We start from the raw sequence: 16,458 nt of genomic DNA on the forward strand, positions 1-16,458 counted from the left end.
CCGTCTTAGAAAACAGTCTCCTGATTGCCTGTTTAACCGCCGCTGGAACTGTGATTAAGGGCTGGAACGATTTCAAAAAGTTTTCGTTCAAAATCGACATGTGTCGCTTTGCCTACACCACTTACGACAAAACATTGATCGAATTGAGAACCTACGTGCGAGGACTTCCGATGGAGGAGTTTGAGGGATTTTTAATCAAGATGCAAACCTTGGATGACACAATCACTGATTTCACACCCCCAGTATCTGACAAGTGCGCGCAAGAATACGAACAACGATTTCGCTACGACCACGTCGATAAAAGCGGGAGCACTTACGTGTGAGTGGTAGTATGTGTCATGAAGAGCAAACGAACAGTTCGTAAAAAACCAAGGAGACGTAGGAGGACACAAAAAGGGGGATCGTTACCATTGGCAGCTCTCATTCCAGCTTTAGTAGCAGCAGGCAAGGCGGCGGATCTAGGAGGAATCTCTGGTGCAGCTGGTTACGGTGTGAAAAAGGGTTTGGAAGTTGCTTCGCGTAAACGTCGACGATGAAAAATAAACCAAAGACCAAGAAAAGAAGTAAACAGCGAGGTGGAGCACTGGCACGACGTAAACATAGATTGGTTGACAAGATCGCCGAAGGAGCTAGTATGTTCTTATCGGGACCCTCACCTACCTTTGCTACGCTGGCTTTGAAATTAGCGGGTCAGGCAGCAAAAGGAATCAGAGACAATGTGAATCACTATAACAAGAGACAACGTGGAGGTGCACTGTTTACTGTTCTCAAGAATGCAGCCAAGATCGGATACAAGCTCGGAAAGGACAAACGGTATAAGAGAATGGGTGTAAAGGGTGTCACAGGCAGTTACAACAGACGTCCTGCACCTTGGGAAGTATGATTCGATTACGCAGACAACGCCCTTTCTTGGAAACTATTCTCCAAGAGGCCAATCGGAACAGGAGACAGGAGATGTTAGAACATGCTAATGCAGATCAAATCAACGCTGTAAGCGAAATGGTTCTCAATCTATTACAAAAAGGTAGCGGATTCTGGCAAGGTTTGAACGACGTGTTCCAAGCATGTCAATGTTAAACACCAGAGATGCCCACGGTTATCCACTGCAAGGTTACGACTTCGTCCCCAAGCCCAAAGACACCTTGAGCGAATTGGTCAGGTTACTACAACAAGCCAACGAAAGAGAAGACGCCCTGAAACGTGATGTGGAACATTGGCATCGAGCTTACAACGCCCTCCTTCAAGAGCATATGGCATTTAAGTACGAGGATCTGTGTTCAGCTTGCAAACGACACCGCGACGAGACCGAAGCAGGTGAGACCATCCTGTTGTGTAAGGAGCGTTCTACAGTAGAAGAAACAAAACGTAGCCTGGAGCTGAAACTAGAAAAGGTTCATCAAGAGGTTCGTTACTGGCAAGACTGCTACGAAACGTTACTCCAGCAACATTTCGAGGATGACAGAAGAGGTCATGATGGTACCCACAAAAGAGTTTGACCAATTGGCTCAGTATTACAAAGGAGAAATCACCGACAATGCATTGTTGAACAAAGCAGGTCGATTGGCCGCCGAAAGTCACGTGATACTCCGTGATAAATCGATTCCAGATTCGATCGCCATCAAGAAAATTAAACCTCTAGCTCGTCAGAGAGGTCGTTTAACCAAACGTATCAGACAAATTGGTCCTTTGTCGAGCAATAGTGCTGATGTCGGTGAAGAGGAAGATGGGGAGGAAGGAGATTTGGTGAAGGGTCCGTTGGAAACCATGTTCAAACAATTGATTAAGAACGCTTCTCGAGGTACAAAAACACCAAAGATCAAGGAAGAAGCTACACCGTCTACGTCAGGTGTTAAAAAGAAGCAACCCGCTGCTAAAACACCCATTCCACCACCTGACTCGGATCTGGGAACGCTCCTAAGAAAGGCTGACATTCTCCTGGGTAAAGACAAGCGCAAAGGCAAGGGCAAACGTAAGAACGAGGCCGAACGTTTAAAACCTACGAGTGGTTGGGAAGACTGGGCCAAAGGAAAGAAACTGAGAAGAAATCTAAAACACGATTATGACTCGGACTAAGACCCGTACGCGCAAGTATCGCCAACGTGGACGTGGTTTTGACATTCAAAAATTGCTAGGCAAGACGGGGAGTGAATTTCACTGGCCTGGGTACCAGTACATGGGGCCTGGGACCAAGTTGGCAAAGAGACTGAAACGAGGAGACCCAGGCATCAACCGACTGGACAAGATTGCCAAACAACACGACATCGATTACAGTCGCGCTAAGAATTTGCAAGACAAGTGGAAAGCAGATACAAAGATGATCAAGGCCATAACGAGGTTACCCGGCAACAAAACGGTGACTGAAAAGATTGTGAAAAGAATCATGCAGGCGAAGAAAAAGTTAAAATTGTAATCGATTCTCCCTTCGGAGTTCATGTTGTTATTATTCAATAAAAGTTGACAAATGAAATATCAGACTCTGTGTTCGTTTTAAAGCAAAGTTTAGTATTAAAATCCTGATTACAATGTGTGTGCTCTATTTTAGAAACCAGGCTTTTTACTCGGTCAACAGGGAAACGACAGTAATGACTTCATAGAGAGCGGGGCTTCTGGTTACCATGGATACGTCAAACTCGAGAAAACAATAGAACTCCTTTCCATAACAATACCTTTTCATTTGCATCACAATACCTGTCAAATCTGTACTGGACTAGCCCATACCACTACTGTCTTCTCTTTCAAGACTGGTAGAATACAGAGTATGTGCATTCTTTCCTTTAAATTTTTAAAGTTTTGTTCATGTAAAAAGTAAATTTCGAGAAAAAATCCGGTACTTCCCATTGAGATATTTCCGTCTCTTGTAGTACCCATGTTACAACACCTTATTATCCAATTTTCGCTCTATTATGTATAATTATCTGTCAAGTGGTCGCTTACGGAAGGTTAAAAACAAAAGAAAATTTCAAACTTTTAGCTCTAAAAGCGGTCGCGGTCACTTACGAGAGGTGGTCGCTTACAAGACGTTCCAAATATAGTGATTTCACTTGAAAACTTTTGGTATTTTGGAAAACTGGTCGCTGAGGAGAGGTGGTCGCTTACGAGAGGTGGTCGCAATCGGAGGTTTCACTGATATAGCAAAATAGCATTTTTTTTCCATACAGGCAAGCTTCAAAAGAGTTTAAGTTTTTTCGTTTTTACTAAAACAAAGACGCGGGCAAAAATAAAGAAAATAAGGGGGTGTTCGTTTCAGGTTCGTTTCCGTTACAACCGTTTGATTGTATGTTTTATCGCTTTTAGAAAGATTAAAACCGGAGCTGGATATTTCCGGCAAGAAACCATAGCAAGATCATGTTAAATAAAGAAAATAAAGGGGTCATCGCCGTCGGGTCTTAGGTCTTAGGTCTTTGCTTTCGGGCGCGGGGTCTTCTTTTTCGCTACAACCGAAAAGCCTATGACCTGGTAGTCTCCTCCGCAGCCGTTTTTTGGGATGTTACGCATCTGCTTCACGAAATTAGCCAATCACCGCTTCCGTTCCATTTTCAAGAACGTTTTCGCGCCAAATTCGCCCTTTGAAACTTGTCCAGTCAGGGAATGTTTTTTATCGTTGTATCCCGTCGTGGGAGATGTCACAAATAAACATACAGATTTCCGGCTTTTGTTTAGGGACGCCGAAAAATACCGGCGACGCTTGAACGAGCTTTCTATGAAGCTGAAGACTCTTCAAAGTTCAAGTTAATTATTAGAAGCTTTCAACTCAAAAAATTACTGTCGAGAAGGAAGATATCTATTTTAACTTAATAAAGGAACCAGGAAATCAAGTAGCTTCGCTCGATTTGTTGACATCGAGTTCTGAATGGCGCTCTTTCCGGCCTGATTACAATCTGTAGGAAGCGTTTGGCCCTTGATTGACGCTTACAATTTGACATTTCGAGAAAATATATATTGTCTCATTTATAGCTGAACATAGCGATGAGCACATGAAGCACTTGTACTTAGGACTTTCATTTACAATTTTTTTTGTCCGTCATGATCGTAACCTGCGAACACCGCCTATTTTTGGCGACGTGCGGCGTGAAACAAAAGCCAGAAATCCCTCGCGTGTTCGCACCGCAGACTTTTCCGCGCGAAAGCTTACGTCATTCACACTTTGCTATTATGTGATTGGTCTGTTCAACGGAGCGCAAACAAACCACAAACACAAAAGGAAAAGAATGTGGTTCGGATGTGAGCAGCCGTTTCTTTGAGGGGAGCGTTGCGTGACATCCCAAAAAACGGCTGCGGAGGAGACTAGTGACCTGGTGATAGAGATCAAGTTTTCTATGTACCAGATCAGATTAGCTTGCGTGCCAGGTTCAGCGGATTCATATTACACTGATTTCGTAGTAGCTTTCTGTGCATTTCATTTCAAGGTTAATTCGCAAACAGAACGACCACGCTTTGACAGAACTCTCCATTCTGAAGTTAACGAAAGGTACGAGATCGCTTTTTCACTTTGTCTGCAGTTTATTGTGCATTCGGCGCACGCTTCTTTCTCCTGCTCAAAGAGTGGATACCGTGAGTACCGTAAAGAGCCTACAAGAAGTTCAGCTGAATGCATGGTCGCTTTCTAAGGCCTCCATTTACCCAAAATTGAATTGTGATACCGATTGTCTTTAAAATTGATTGAAGCCAATTCTTAAATACAAGAGAAACGCTGGCGTTTGATCAGGTCCAATGTTGACTTGAAAGAGGCCACCATGTGTCACATTTTACGGGTACTGAAGAAAAGCTTAAAAACACGCAAGCTTGAGTTTTTGATTCGTTTCAATCTCCAGCCCATAATTGGTTGCATGCAATATATTTAGCCTGAGGCTTAAGCTTGAAAATGGTTCGAAGCAATCTTTTTCTCTAAGGAACTCTTTGCAGCCTGACGTCATTAGATACCGTCATTTGATAATTTAGAATGCGAAGTATTCAGTAGCAAGACATTCCATGAAAAAAAAATATGCAATTTTCCTGCTTATAGGTTCAATGTTTCTGCGCTACGTAAGCAGCCTCCAGATTTAATTTTCAGCAAGCAGTTGGACGCTGATCTTTTACTCATTACACGGTGTAAGGTTTTCTTTTTGATGCATTTTTCAAAACAAAATTGGTAGTACTCAACCTCACACACAATGTTTGTTTTGTCGATCAGACAAAAAGAATTCTGATTGAAAATACTCTCATAGAACAGTTTTTAAGTTAGCAAGAAAAGGTTAAAAATAGGGAATGTTTCACCTCTTTAATTTCTAACGTTGCCACGACAACGAATTTAGACACGTTAGAGAGATCTCAGTATTTTTATTGGTGGAACATATTACCGTGCCTGATCAATACAAATTTAACCTTCGAGTTTTTGTTTGTTGTTCCAGAAATGAGGCGTGATTTGACGCTGTGGATATTAGCTATGACTCTGGTCACACTGACCGCAGGAAAACCTCGGCGAAAGAGAGATTATGTTTCTGGAACTGCTGACAGTCCAAAACCCAGCCTCGACGTTTTGTACTACAAAGTACCTGACGGCTACTCCCTGAGGCCAGGCGATTGCTCCGGAAATGACATCTGGTCCCTCCACGGATTCGTTTCCCTGTCAGAGTGCGCCAATCGATGTAACAGCAACAGCAGATGTGTCTCATTCATGTATTTCGATAACAAAGAGTGCTATCCCAAGACTAAGACCTGCGCCAAACCCAGCACGTCTAATCCTAAGAATGTGTTCTATGACAAAATCCCCAGTGGTCCCAGTGGTCTCAGTGGATACGCGAAGAGGCCTGGTGATTGCCCCGGAAATGACATCTGGTCCCTCCACGGATTCGTTTCCCTGTCAGAGTGCGCCAATCGATGTAACAGCAACAGCAGATGTGTCTCATTCATGTATTTCGATAACAAAGAGTGCTATCCCAAGACTAAGACCTGCGCCAAACCCAGCACGTCTAATCCTAAGAATGTGTTCTATGACAAAATCCCCAGTGGTCCCAGTGGTCCCAGTGGATACACGAAGAGGCCTGGTGATTGCCCCGGAAATGACATCTGGTCCCTCCACGGATTCGTTTCCCTGTCAGAGTGCGCCAATCGATGTAACAGCAACAGCAGATGTGTCTCATTCATGTATTTCGATAACAAAGAGTGCTATCCCAAGACTAAGACCTGCGCCAAACCCAGCACGTCTAATCATAAGAATGTGTTCTATGACAAAATCCCCAGTGGTCCCAGTGGTCCCAGTGGATACACGAAGAGGCCTGGTGATTGCCCCGGAAATGACATCTGGTCCCTCCACGGATTCGTTTCCCTGTCAGAGTGCGCCAATCGATGTAACAGCAACAGCAGATGTGTCTCATTCATGTATTTCGATAACAAAGAGTGCTATCCCAAGACTAAGACCTGCGCCAAACCCAGCACGTCTAATCCTAAGAATGTGTTCTATGACAAAATCCCCAGTGGTCCCAGTGGTCCCAGTGGATACACGAAGAGGCCTGGTGATTGCCCCGGAAATGACATCTGGTCCCTCCACGGATTCGTTTCCCTGTCAGAGTGCGCCAATCGATGTAACAGCAACAGCAGATGTGTCTCATTCATGTATTTCGATAACAAAGAGTGCTATCCCAAGACTAAGACCTGCGCCAAACCCAGCACGTCTAATCATAAGAATGTGTTCTATGACAAAATCCCCAGTGGTCCCAGTGGTCCCAGTGGATACACGAAGAGGCCTGGTGATTGCCCCGGAAATGACATCTGGTCCCTCCACGGATTCGTTTCCCTGTCAGAGTGCGCCAATCGATGTAACAGCAACAGCAGATGTGTCTCATTCATGTATTTCGATAACAAAGAGTGCTATCCCAAGACTAAGACCTGCGCCAAACCCAGCACGTCTAATCCTAAGAATGTGTTCTATGACAAAATCCCCAGTGGTCCCAGTGGTCCCAGTGGATACACGAAGAGGCCTGGTGATTGCCCCGGAAATGACATCTGGTCCCTCCACGGATTCGTTTCCCTGGCAGAGTGCGCCAAACGCTGCAATAGCAATTCTGGATGTGTTTCGTTCATGTTCTATGATGGCCGTGAATGCTACCCAAAGACCAAGACCTGCCGAAAGACCGACAAAACAAATGCCAAAAATTTCTTTTACGACAAGATCGTGAATATGAACCTGTGATGCAGATGTACATCGGTAACAGTTAATCTAGATTATACGATTAAACCGCATGCATTAGTTAGTCTTCCACGCAGACGCCCTTAGGGCTCGTCACGCGTTTCATGTAAACCTGGGTAATTCAGTTCAGAACTGTGATCGGGGAAATAATTGATATGGTTTAAAGGTAGCTTTCCATTTAATCATGTTCTTGAAAATAAACCGTCATGACATTAACGAGATAACCATTCATTTTTTTGTATCTTTAGTTGTTCAGCCTGAAGCTGTCCCAGGGATTTGAAGGGGTGGATCCCGTTTGGTGTTCCAGAAGGAAGAGGCTATGGGGATCTAGGATAATACTCCTTCAGGGCTAGAAAAACAAGGGTTTCCCAAGGCAAGGAAGTCTGCAACCCTCTCAAGCTTCCTCCACTCTGGATCCACCCATGGGGGAGTCGGACGTTTTCTCGGTCACGTCTCCCGAGCGCTCTAGAGCCAAAAATATATTTGGACATAATTTTCCCTCCATTCCTTTTGCCTGAGAATATTTTAGCCATTTCGTGACAGTTACCGTATGAGTTAAATACCACCTTTGGAGAGTTCTCTTTTTCACCAAGGGGTTCTTATATATGGGAGGCTCCGCCCGTAGGTCCAACGCTTATCCTTTAATATAACATTTCTGACAGAAAAGATAGCCCTTTCACATACCTTCCACAAAAAAGGTATTCGTTTTGCGCAGTCGAAACTCTCGTAGGTTTTTAGAGCTGGTGCGCCTAATTATATTTGTATTTCATGACCTTTTATGGTAATTCTAGGTTTTCACGTTATGTAATCGCCCCCACATTGGTTGACATCCACCTTCTTTCTCTTGTTTTTGTCATCCAGCATCACACTTTTGTCATTTGAATCCCTCGGGACTGGCTGCATCAATACGAGTTCAAGTAGTAAAATGCTTCAGAATCTTCGAATGCTCGCTTGCGTGAGTTAAAAAACAAAGAAAAGACCACTTGGTAATTTCCTAGACTGCAAAACAGTCGTTTTCGGACGTTTTCGGAAGGCGCGATCCTCGCGTGTGAAGCGCGCGAGCCTCACACGCCTGTCTCTCCCCATTCTCCCTTGCCGTTTTTGAGTTATTTTTTTGTAAAAAAAAATACCTCTTAGTCGGCGCGTCGGGTATGTTATGGACGGGTCAATGGGTGAGTGAGTGAGTGAGTGAGTGAGTGAGTGAGTGAGTGAGTGAGTGAATGAGAGATGTATGTATGTCACACCAATCAGATTGGATCTACTATAAACAGCCAATCAAATTTCTTGTTGTAAAGGTAAATGGTATGCGAGAAGACTTGATCCCGATAGAGTTCAGAACGGCCATATTTATTCTTCTATAAAAGAGGAGGAAGTATTCATATATTGGGTTTACTTCGACATTTTCTGTTGGTTAGGCCGAGGATTTTAGTTAAATGAACGAGACGAGCCTTGGGGTTTGAAACAGTTCGTGAGTTAGTAGTATGCAAATGCAACGAGATATTTTTATTTTTGGTTACAAAGGTAATTTGATACTTTTGTTTTTCACAAGGAGTAAATTCAATTAGAGGTCACGAATCGTCGCGTCTAGTTCTTAGGACATGTTTTAGAGGGGACGAGACTTTAGATTTGAAACAGTTCTAACGTTTACAATAGTAAGTGCGGGTAACAATTGCTTTGTTCTTGTTGCATGCAAATATAACGAGACATTTTTGTTTTTTAGTTACAAAGTGTAATTTGACACTCTTGTTTTTCACAAGGGAGTAAATTCAATTAGAGCTGAGGAATCGTCACCACTCTTTCCCACGAGATGTTTGCTATCTTTAATAACAAATGGTAACTTAACACTTTTGTTTTTTATATGGGAGTAAATTCAATTAGAGCTGACAAGTTATCGGCTATTGTTTCCAGGATATTAAACAAAAAAGGTTTCGTTTCTGGACGGTTTTTACGTCTCTGCAGTAGCAGTTTAATAGTTTTATTTGATGACACTCATTTCAGTCCGATATTTTTAAAGGTAAAAAGTATGAAAACTGTTCAAATGTTCTTTGAAGACTGCGTGGCACCAAGTTAAAGTGCATTTAATTAAATCAGACTTTCAACGTGTCAGAGGTTTTTTTTCTCTTTCTTTCTGGTTTCGGTGAAGTTGTGTTGTGTTGTGTTGTGCTGTGTGAAAAGGTAAACTTACGACTTGTATAAAATGCGAAAAAGTCTCTAAATTAACTTGAGTATTTTTGAGCAAAAATTTCTCTTGGGGGTTGGAAGGGTTATGTGATCGGTGAGCGAGGGAGTTATGCATGTGCGCGTGTCACACCAATCACAGTGCGGGTTGTATTAAAGAGCGAATCAAATTGCCTGTTAGAAAATAAGATGGTATCTACATTAATCTGGAAACGTGTCAGATTACTGTAGTTTGTTCAGTCAAACATTTTATGGCTTACTATTTAGCTATCTTACCATGACCGATGTAACATCGCAACCAAAAAAACTTGTCAAATTAACCAAATCATTACTGTACCACGAATGTTTCTATCTCCAAAACTTCACAGAAAAAAATAACTCTTGCACGCCTTGCGTGCCTATGTTTACACTCGCTCCAGACCTTTCGTTCGAATATTGACCGTCGCTCGCGTTCGCAAAAAATACGACTGTTTTGCAGTCTAGTAATTTCCCAAAGTAGTCTCGGTCGCTTGCGGTCAAGTGGTCACTTACGAGAGCTTTTAATTACAGGATATGAATAACAATTTAGACGCGGTTTCAAAATGGAGGTCGTAACTAGAACTGATCGGTTACGAGAGTGATCTCAAAGGAGAGCTTCGACTCCCGGCTTCGACTACACCTACAGCAGACACACTTGGATCAGTTGGATGAGTCAACTGTTGGTTGTTCGCCGATTTTTTTAGACCTTTGTTAGAGCAGTTTTTCATACCCTCTTGTATACTCTGACAGCACGTGAAATCCCCATCCTTTTATATGCCGCCAGTCTTAAAAGGTGCACCTTTGAGCGGAGCTTCCGAGCCTCGCATATTCAATCATTATGAGGACTACCCTATCCCACTGGGGGAGCATTTTTGCATATAAAGGTGAATAACTTCGCTTTCCAGATCTTTCCAGGACAAAAAAACAAGTGCTAGTGAAGAATACCTCAGTCTGGCGTTATAACCTCTTTGCTGCGCAGAAGGGAGTTTAGTTTAGGCTTTCTTCCTCAGCTTTATCCTGCGATAGCACAGTGCGTGACATAAACGCGCATCTGAGTGTGGCACCATGGGTAATTGAAACTGTGTTGCGAGCTGACTCGCAAACGAGGGCATACTTTTTCTCAGATCCTGCGGTTATAATCACTGCTTCCTTCCTGTCATAGGATGTAAACCATTTATACGATTGAAGCATAAGACGTGAATGAATTGCCTTTGCGGTTGTTTGCCAGGACTCATTTGTTGTTGATGCAAAGTGCTTCGTTGTTCGTCTACTGCATCGACTGTAACCAAAGAAAATATACCAACAGGAAAAGAGAGCTAGTGAATTGCTTGGTAGGAACAGACGACTTGCAAATTAAGTGACCATGGTGTTATGGCTGGGTATAATTCTCCCAATTGTCGCGATTCTCGTACTGGCGACCTTTCTAGTCTGGGCGGCTTGTGTGGTGTTATATTTCGCATGCCCTCATGCCTTGAGCCACGTAATACACAGGTATGAATAGGAAATACATCTTTAAACGTTGAAATATTGACCTCACGGTGTAGTTTATGAAGTAAGGTGTCGAAATCGTCACTTTTTCCTTGTTTGTTTAAGTGATTAAGGCTATTAATATTACGTGAAATTTCTCCGAAGTTTGACAAGTGTGCAATATATTAACTGTTTACGTGCGTAGGTTTTGTTTTGTGTCGATATGCGTTCTACTTTCAATGATTTCTCTAGAAGCAAAGAGACGTCATTGCTCAGTAGACGTACACATGGTATGTTACGTTGCTAGGTCTCTTTTACTGCAGTTATTTTCAATGTTTCTTCAAACACTGTACAGCGTGGTTTATTTATCCGCTTGCTGCGAGTGTTTCACTATGAGCGGTCTGTGCTTGACGTAGGATCACATTTAACGTCCCGACTTTGCTTCGATCTGTACTTAGCTCTTATTAACCGAGCAGGAGGTCTGTATGGGAGAATCTTGACCGAGGTCGTGAGTGCAGACCGAACGCAGTGAGGTCTGTACACACGACCGAGGTCTAGATGCCGGTCTAGATGGGAAAATCTAGACCGCGGTCAATATCGATTTCAGCCAATCAAATTCGTGAATTCAGTAGTTCCCAGTCCTTGTGAGACACAGCCATATAATAATTGATGTTATGAGCTACTATATTATACACATCACGTGATTGAGAAAATATGTAGAGAGCCGAACCCCACCCTTACTATTTGGCCTGAACACTCACCCTGCCTTTTTTGTGTGAAGAGGACAACGGGCTATTCTGCCATTGATTTTTTCACATCACCACATCCCAAATTAACTTGCATCAGTATAAATTTGTGATTTCTGATAATGGAATAATTATTATCCCACTATGCTTCACATGCACATTTTGTCAATGTAAATCTGTCAATATTTGCAAACAATTTCTACGATGTTTTGCTTTACAGATTTTTAATCTTAAGGGGAGGTTTCACCCTGAAGTATGTATCCGTTGGAGATTTCAGATTTAGCTACATTGAACGAGGGAATGGCCAGGGTGTAGAAAATGTGGTCTTGATGGTTCATGGTTTTACTGGAGATAAAGGAGTTTGGAGTCTTGTGGGAAATGTCTTCCCTAAAACATATCATCTTATAGCTGTTGACCTCCCTGGACATGGTTATACTACACGCAAACATCATGATGATCACTCTATTCCAGCTCAAGTTGCAAAGCTTCATCAGGTATTTTTAAATTAAGGTGTAATTAAAATTACAAAAATTACACCTTTGCTATTGTGTTGTAAAAAAAAATTTCATCCCACGAAAAAGCTTCCACTGGTTTTGATAGTAAAGGGTCCTTGGGAACCCCAGTTCCAAAGAGTTGAGGGTTTGTTTTGATTTTCAGAGGTTACTTTGCCTATCACTAAAATTTTTGAACTTTCATCCAGCATCCCAAGGACACACTTTGCCAAACAACTGTGCGTTCTTTTCATTTTTTGTGCATATATGATGCACACCTGTGCGTTAATGGGAACTCTGCTTTTTGGTTTGATTTCATGTTCCCTGATCCCTCTGGAATCATACTTTCTTTTTAAAATTTTTGCTCTTGAGAAGTCTCCCCCCTTGCCTCCCCCTTGGAATTTCCAGTAACCTTTCTTGGGAACCACACATTTAACAATATTATTACAATTTACAATTTTGATGTTTCCATAAAATCATGTCAAAGATATTATTCAGTAGTTTTTAGAAAAAAAGAAACTGAGATGTACAGTAATATGTCTAACATGATAACTAATTTGTAATAAATCTATGTAGCGCCCAATTTCCCAGTTGGGGAAAAGGACATGATGATATTGATGATGATGTTGATGATTTATGCAGAGCAGTAGAAACAAATTGTTTGCATGCATGTGTGTGTTGCATAGTTTAAAATTAGTTTTAAAATTATTAAAAGGTTGTATGATATCAACAGAGCTGTCTGTGTATAGGTTCACTTTAACCTTGTAAAACTTAACAGAAAATTATTTTAGATTTAAAAATAAAGATAATGATCTTCAAACTTAAGAGGAACTGCCCCTTTTGTAATAAATTTTAGTAGAATTCTACTATTATACTAGTGCAAATGCTGTAATCTGATTGGTTGTGCCAATATTACACACTATCAGCCATAAGTGTGCGGTGGCTTGGTGTGGTCGACAAATTTTCAACTTTTCCTTGTTTCTCTGAAGTTTTGAAAGAACATTTACAAACAAATGAATAAACAAAATTCCTGAGAAGACTAAACCAAAGGCTTGAAATTTTTGAAAGAAACTGATAAGCACCTGTACACAACTGCAAATGTCAAATTGACAATTAATTCAGTCCGTGCAAATTCTCAATTTCAGTTAGAATTCTACTAAAACAAGTAGATTATTTGCTCTTGATTTCTATGAGGCGATGGCGATAGTTGATTCTGCCTTCGGCTTCATGAACTATTACCTCGTAGAAATCTCAAGCTCATAATCTAATTGTTAAGTATAACAAAGTTACTGTGTATCAATATAAAATATACAATATAGTTACCTTATTTTCTTACTGGTAGAATGTTTCTTTTCAGTTTGTGGTGGCTATTGGGCTAGATAAAAGAAAGTTTCACTTGGTTGGTCTATCAATGGGTGGATTTGTGGCTGGTGTCTTTGCTGCACGATATTCTTTTTTGCTATCTTCACTGGTACTCATGTGTCCTGCAGGAATAAATGCACCAAAACTGAGTGATTTCTTGAGTGAGATGGCCAGTGGTGGAAAGAACTACTTGCTGCCTAAAACACCTGAGGATTTCTATTTTATGCTGAAAAAAGTATCCCATCGTGAAGTTGCCATGCCTTTCTTTGTTGTGAAGATAATGTGTGCAGCAAGGCAGGAATCACATGATTTTTATGAAAAAGGTAAAGAACAGTTTTTTTTCTTACATACAAACAATAATATTACCGGCACAAAAAATTGTTGTTTATATTTTGGACTAGTTTGTATAGTATCCAAAGTTTAGTCAAGGATGTCATATTCATGGTTAATTTAAGGCATAAACCAGTATTGCTATCTTTCCAACTGGGGTTTTATATTTTGTGATATGGTAATTAAAAATTAACCAGAACCACTGATATTTGCATCAGGCAAATGGGGATGACTGCACCTTTAAACGGTATTAGTAAAAGGGAAGGAATGTTCAGTTTGATTGAAATGAGAACACATGTATTAGTATTTATTATTATTATTTTTTTTTTCTTTTTGTAACATATGTTCTCAAAGATATTAGCTCTACAGCTACTCTGTAAATTTCTAGCATAAATAAAGTATATGTATGTATGCATTTATGCATGTATGTATTTAATCCAGGGTCTGTCAATATTCAGAACAAAACCTCTAGCACCAATCCCCTGGTTTGGTGCTGGGAGTGGGGACATTTTTTGGTATTAAACAACCAGGTAGGGCTAATGTAGTTACCAACAGACCATTTTACAGTTGTCTGCTTGGTGACCTGGCCTTTGAATGGCAGCGAGGCTGGAGTTGAGCTTGCTTTGATACAGACCTCACTGCTTTTGTCATGTAAATGCACCTAGTTAGCATTAGAACAACTTGATTTACACAACAAAAGCAGAGAGGTCTGTTTCAAAACAAGGTCACCTCCAGCCTCGCTGCCATGCAAAGGCCAGGTCACTGAGCAGATAACTGTAAAATGGTCTATTAGCATTAAGGGAATATTAACAAAATTGATGGAAATTTGAGAAAGTTCATTTCACCAGCCCATCCTCCTTCCTGCTTAGAAACGTTAGATTTTGATTGTTTTTTAATTTGCATCACAAAAATGGAAATATAATATTTGTTGTCAGTGATGGCTACACTGAGTCAGCTAATTTATTGCCATGAACTGTTACAAATCTGCATGTAACAACCTCTTCTCCTGAATGAAATTCTCATGTGGTGAATTTTCATTAATATACATGTATATGTATACACTGGATACTAACAATAAATGAACTCATTGACTCTACATACACAAGTGTTACTAATTAGTCAAGATACTGTGTTAAAAGTGGTTTATAAACATGTTGCTTTCCTATACTACATTCTCATTATTATTATTCTCAATCTCTGGCAGTTTTGGCTGAAATAGCTCATCCTGACCAGAGGTTTCTTCTTCAAGATGTTTTGGAAGATATTGATGTCCCTACTCTAACCTTGTGGGGAGATAATGACAAGGTCAGAAAGCACCTTTACCTCTAGGGTTATTTAGGAAACAGAAGAAATATACTGTGTTTCTATGGAGTTATAGAAACAGGTGTGGAAGTTTGGGAGAACAAGAAATGCTGTGGGAACATGAGCTGACAGGCGAGTGTTTCCACAGCCAATCAAGACATGAATCAACCAATCAAAACAAGGGATATGTTGACATGGTGAGGGGCGAGATGTTAAATTATCAAATTCACCATTCACTCTCGTGGGAATTTCAATCAAAAGTTTCAACCTGGTGGCAAGATGTTGTTAGGTTAGTTCTCAGGAAGATGTCTAAAAGTTGTCTAAAACTTATAAAAAACTTTCCTAGGTGGCAATGGTAAAGTGCATAGCACTGCAGGCTCCTTTGCCTCTCAAATCCCACACTTGAGTCCACAATAAATCATTTTTCGGGAGAATAACTGAACATATTGTATTCATGCTACACAGATCCTTGACATCTCTGCAGTTGACATCATAAGACAAAAAGTAAAGGATTGCCAAATTCAAATCCTAGACAGATGTGGTCATGCCATTACTTTGGAAAGACCATGGAAATCAGGAAAGTTGATCTTCCAGTTTATACATTCCCTGCCTCAGAGTGGATGACATTTGATGACTTACTAGCTTTAGAGAGAAACTCTTAGTCATACAGCAACAACCAGGTGTATTATTTTTTCACTTAGAAAGTTTGTAGGCTTTTCCAGGCTTTTGGTCAGTGGGGAAGATCGGAAAAGCGGGCAGACGACAAGTGAGGTCTGATAGAGGAAAAGGGGAGGTCAAGAAACCCTCTCCTTTTCTCTCCTGGGTCACGTTTGTTGCTGATCTTGCTCATTGCCCACCCACTTTTTTGATCATGCCCACTGACTGAGAGCCAGGAACAGGCTAGAAAGTTGCTATGTAAAAATTTGTTGACTTTTCTCAGTGATGTATTTGCCATTGTTTTGTAATAATATGACTTAATTAATTCCACTTTGTTGTCATTTTATTGGGGCCAATCATAATAGAGGGAAATGGTCCAGAAACCCGGTAAACATTAAAGAAAAAAGAAAACAGGCGAAGACTGATGTTGGGAAGTCCTTGACCCTGCACATCTTTTGCTTTATGCTCATAGACTTTGCATAATTGCAATGTTTCTATTGGTCAGTTATATGAGCACACGTTATTAACCACCTTTTGTATTTTGCCAGGTTTTGTGCAGGGTCAACCCCAAAATAGCCAACAAAAACATACAGCGAAGAACTTTGCCAGATTTCTTACGATTTCTCTCTATAAAGTTAATGGCCCAATGGAGGACACCAATGGAGGAGAACAAATGATTGTCAAGTATTAGTGAGTCAGATTGGCAGATTATAGTGATGTTAATTTACTGGTGATAAATGTT

General features: G+C 41.0%; 2 protein-coding genes across 7 annotated transcripts in view; both read left to right on the forward strand.

Annotated features, from left to right (window-relative positions):
* Positions 1 to 7,381, forward strand: part of LOC145462898 (uncharacterized) — a 16,718-nt gene extending 9,337 nt beyond the window's left edge. For 3 of the 4 annotated variants that reach the window (XM_081446558.1, XM_081446557.1, XM_081446559.1), the window contains one exon: positions 5,388 to 7,381. In XM_081446558.1, coding sequence (XP_081302684.1) covers positions 5,390 to 7,168 — 1,779 coding nt within the window. In that variant the 5' untranslated portion in view covers positions 5,388 to 5,389 and the 3' untranslated portion in view covers positions 7,169 to 7,381. Of the gene's footprint in view, positions 1 to 4,377; positions 4,469 to 5,387 lie in introns of those variants that run through there. The other variant, XM_081446556.1, reaches the window with a different exon arrangement.
* Positions 7,382 to 9,772: 2,391 nt separating this feature from the next.
* LOC145462905 (monoacylglycerol lipase ABHD6-like) lies at positions 9,773 to 16,388 on the forward strand. Of its 3 annotated transcripts, XR_014041264.1 has the most exons (6): positions 9,777 to 10,852; positions 11,795 to 12,068; positions 13,423 to 13,750; positions 14,962 to 15,062; positions 15,525 to 15,739; positions 16,265 to 16,388. XR_014041264.1 is itself a non-coding variant. In XM_081446571.1 (5 exons), the coding sequence occupies exons 1-5, from the start codon at positions 10,725 to 10,727 to the stop codon at positions 14,974 to 14,976; spliced, it is 834 nt and encodes a 277-aa protein (XP_081302697.1). In that variant the 5' UTR covers positions 9,773 to 10,724; the 3' UTR covers positions 14,977 to 15,056. The 3 variants fall into 3 exon arrangements, 2 of the variants coding, with proteins under 2 accessions (XP_081302697.1, XP_081302696.1); XM_081446571.1 differs by lacking the exons at positions 15,525 to 15,739; positions 16,265 to 16,388 and adding an exon at positions 14,199 to 14,287 and having other exon boundaries at positions 9,773 to 10,852; positions 14,962 to 15,056; XM_081446570.1 differs by having other exon boundaries at positions 15,525 to 16,354.
* Positions 16,389 to 16,458: the final 70 nt, after the last annotated feature.

The sequence above is a fragment of the Orbicella franksi genome, chromosome 12 (genome assembly GCF_964199315.1).
Source record: "Orbicella franksi chromosome 12, jaOrbFran1.1, whole genome shotgun sequence".
Classification (NCBI taxonomy): Eukaryota; Metazoa; Cnidaria; class Anthozoa; order Scleractinia; family Merulinidae; genus Orbicella; species Orbicella franksi.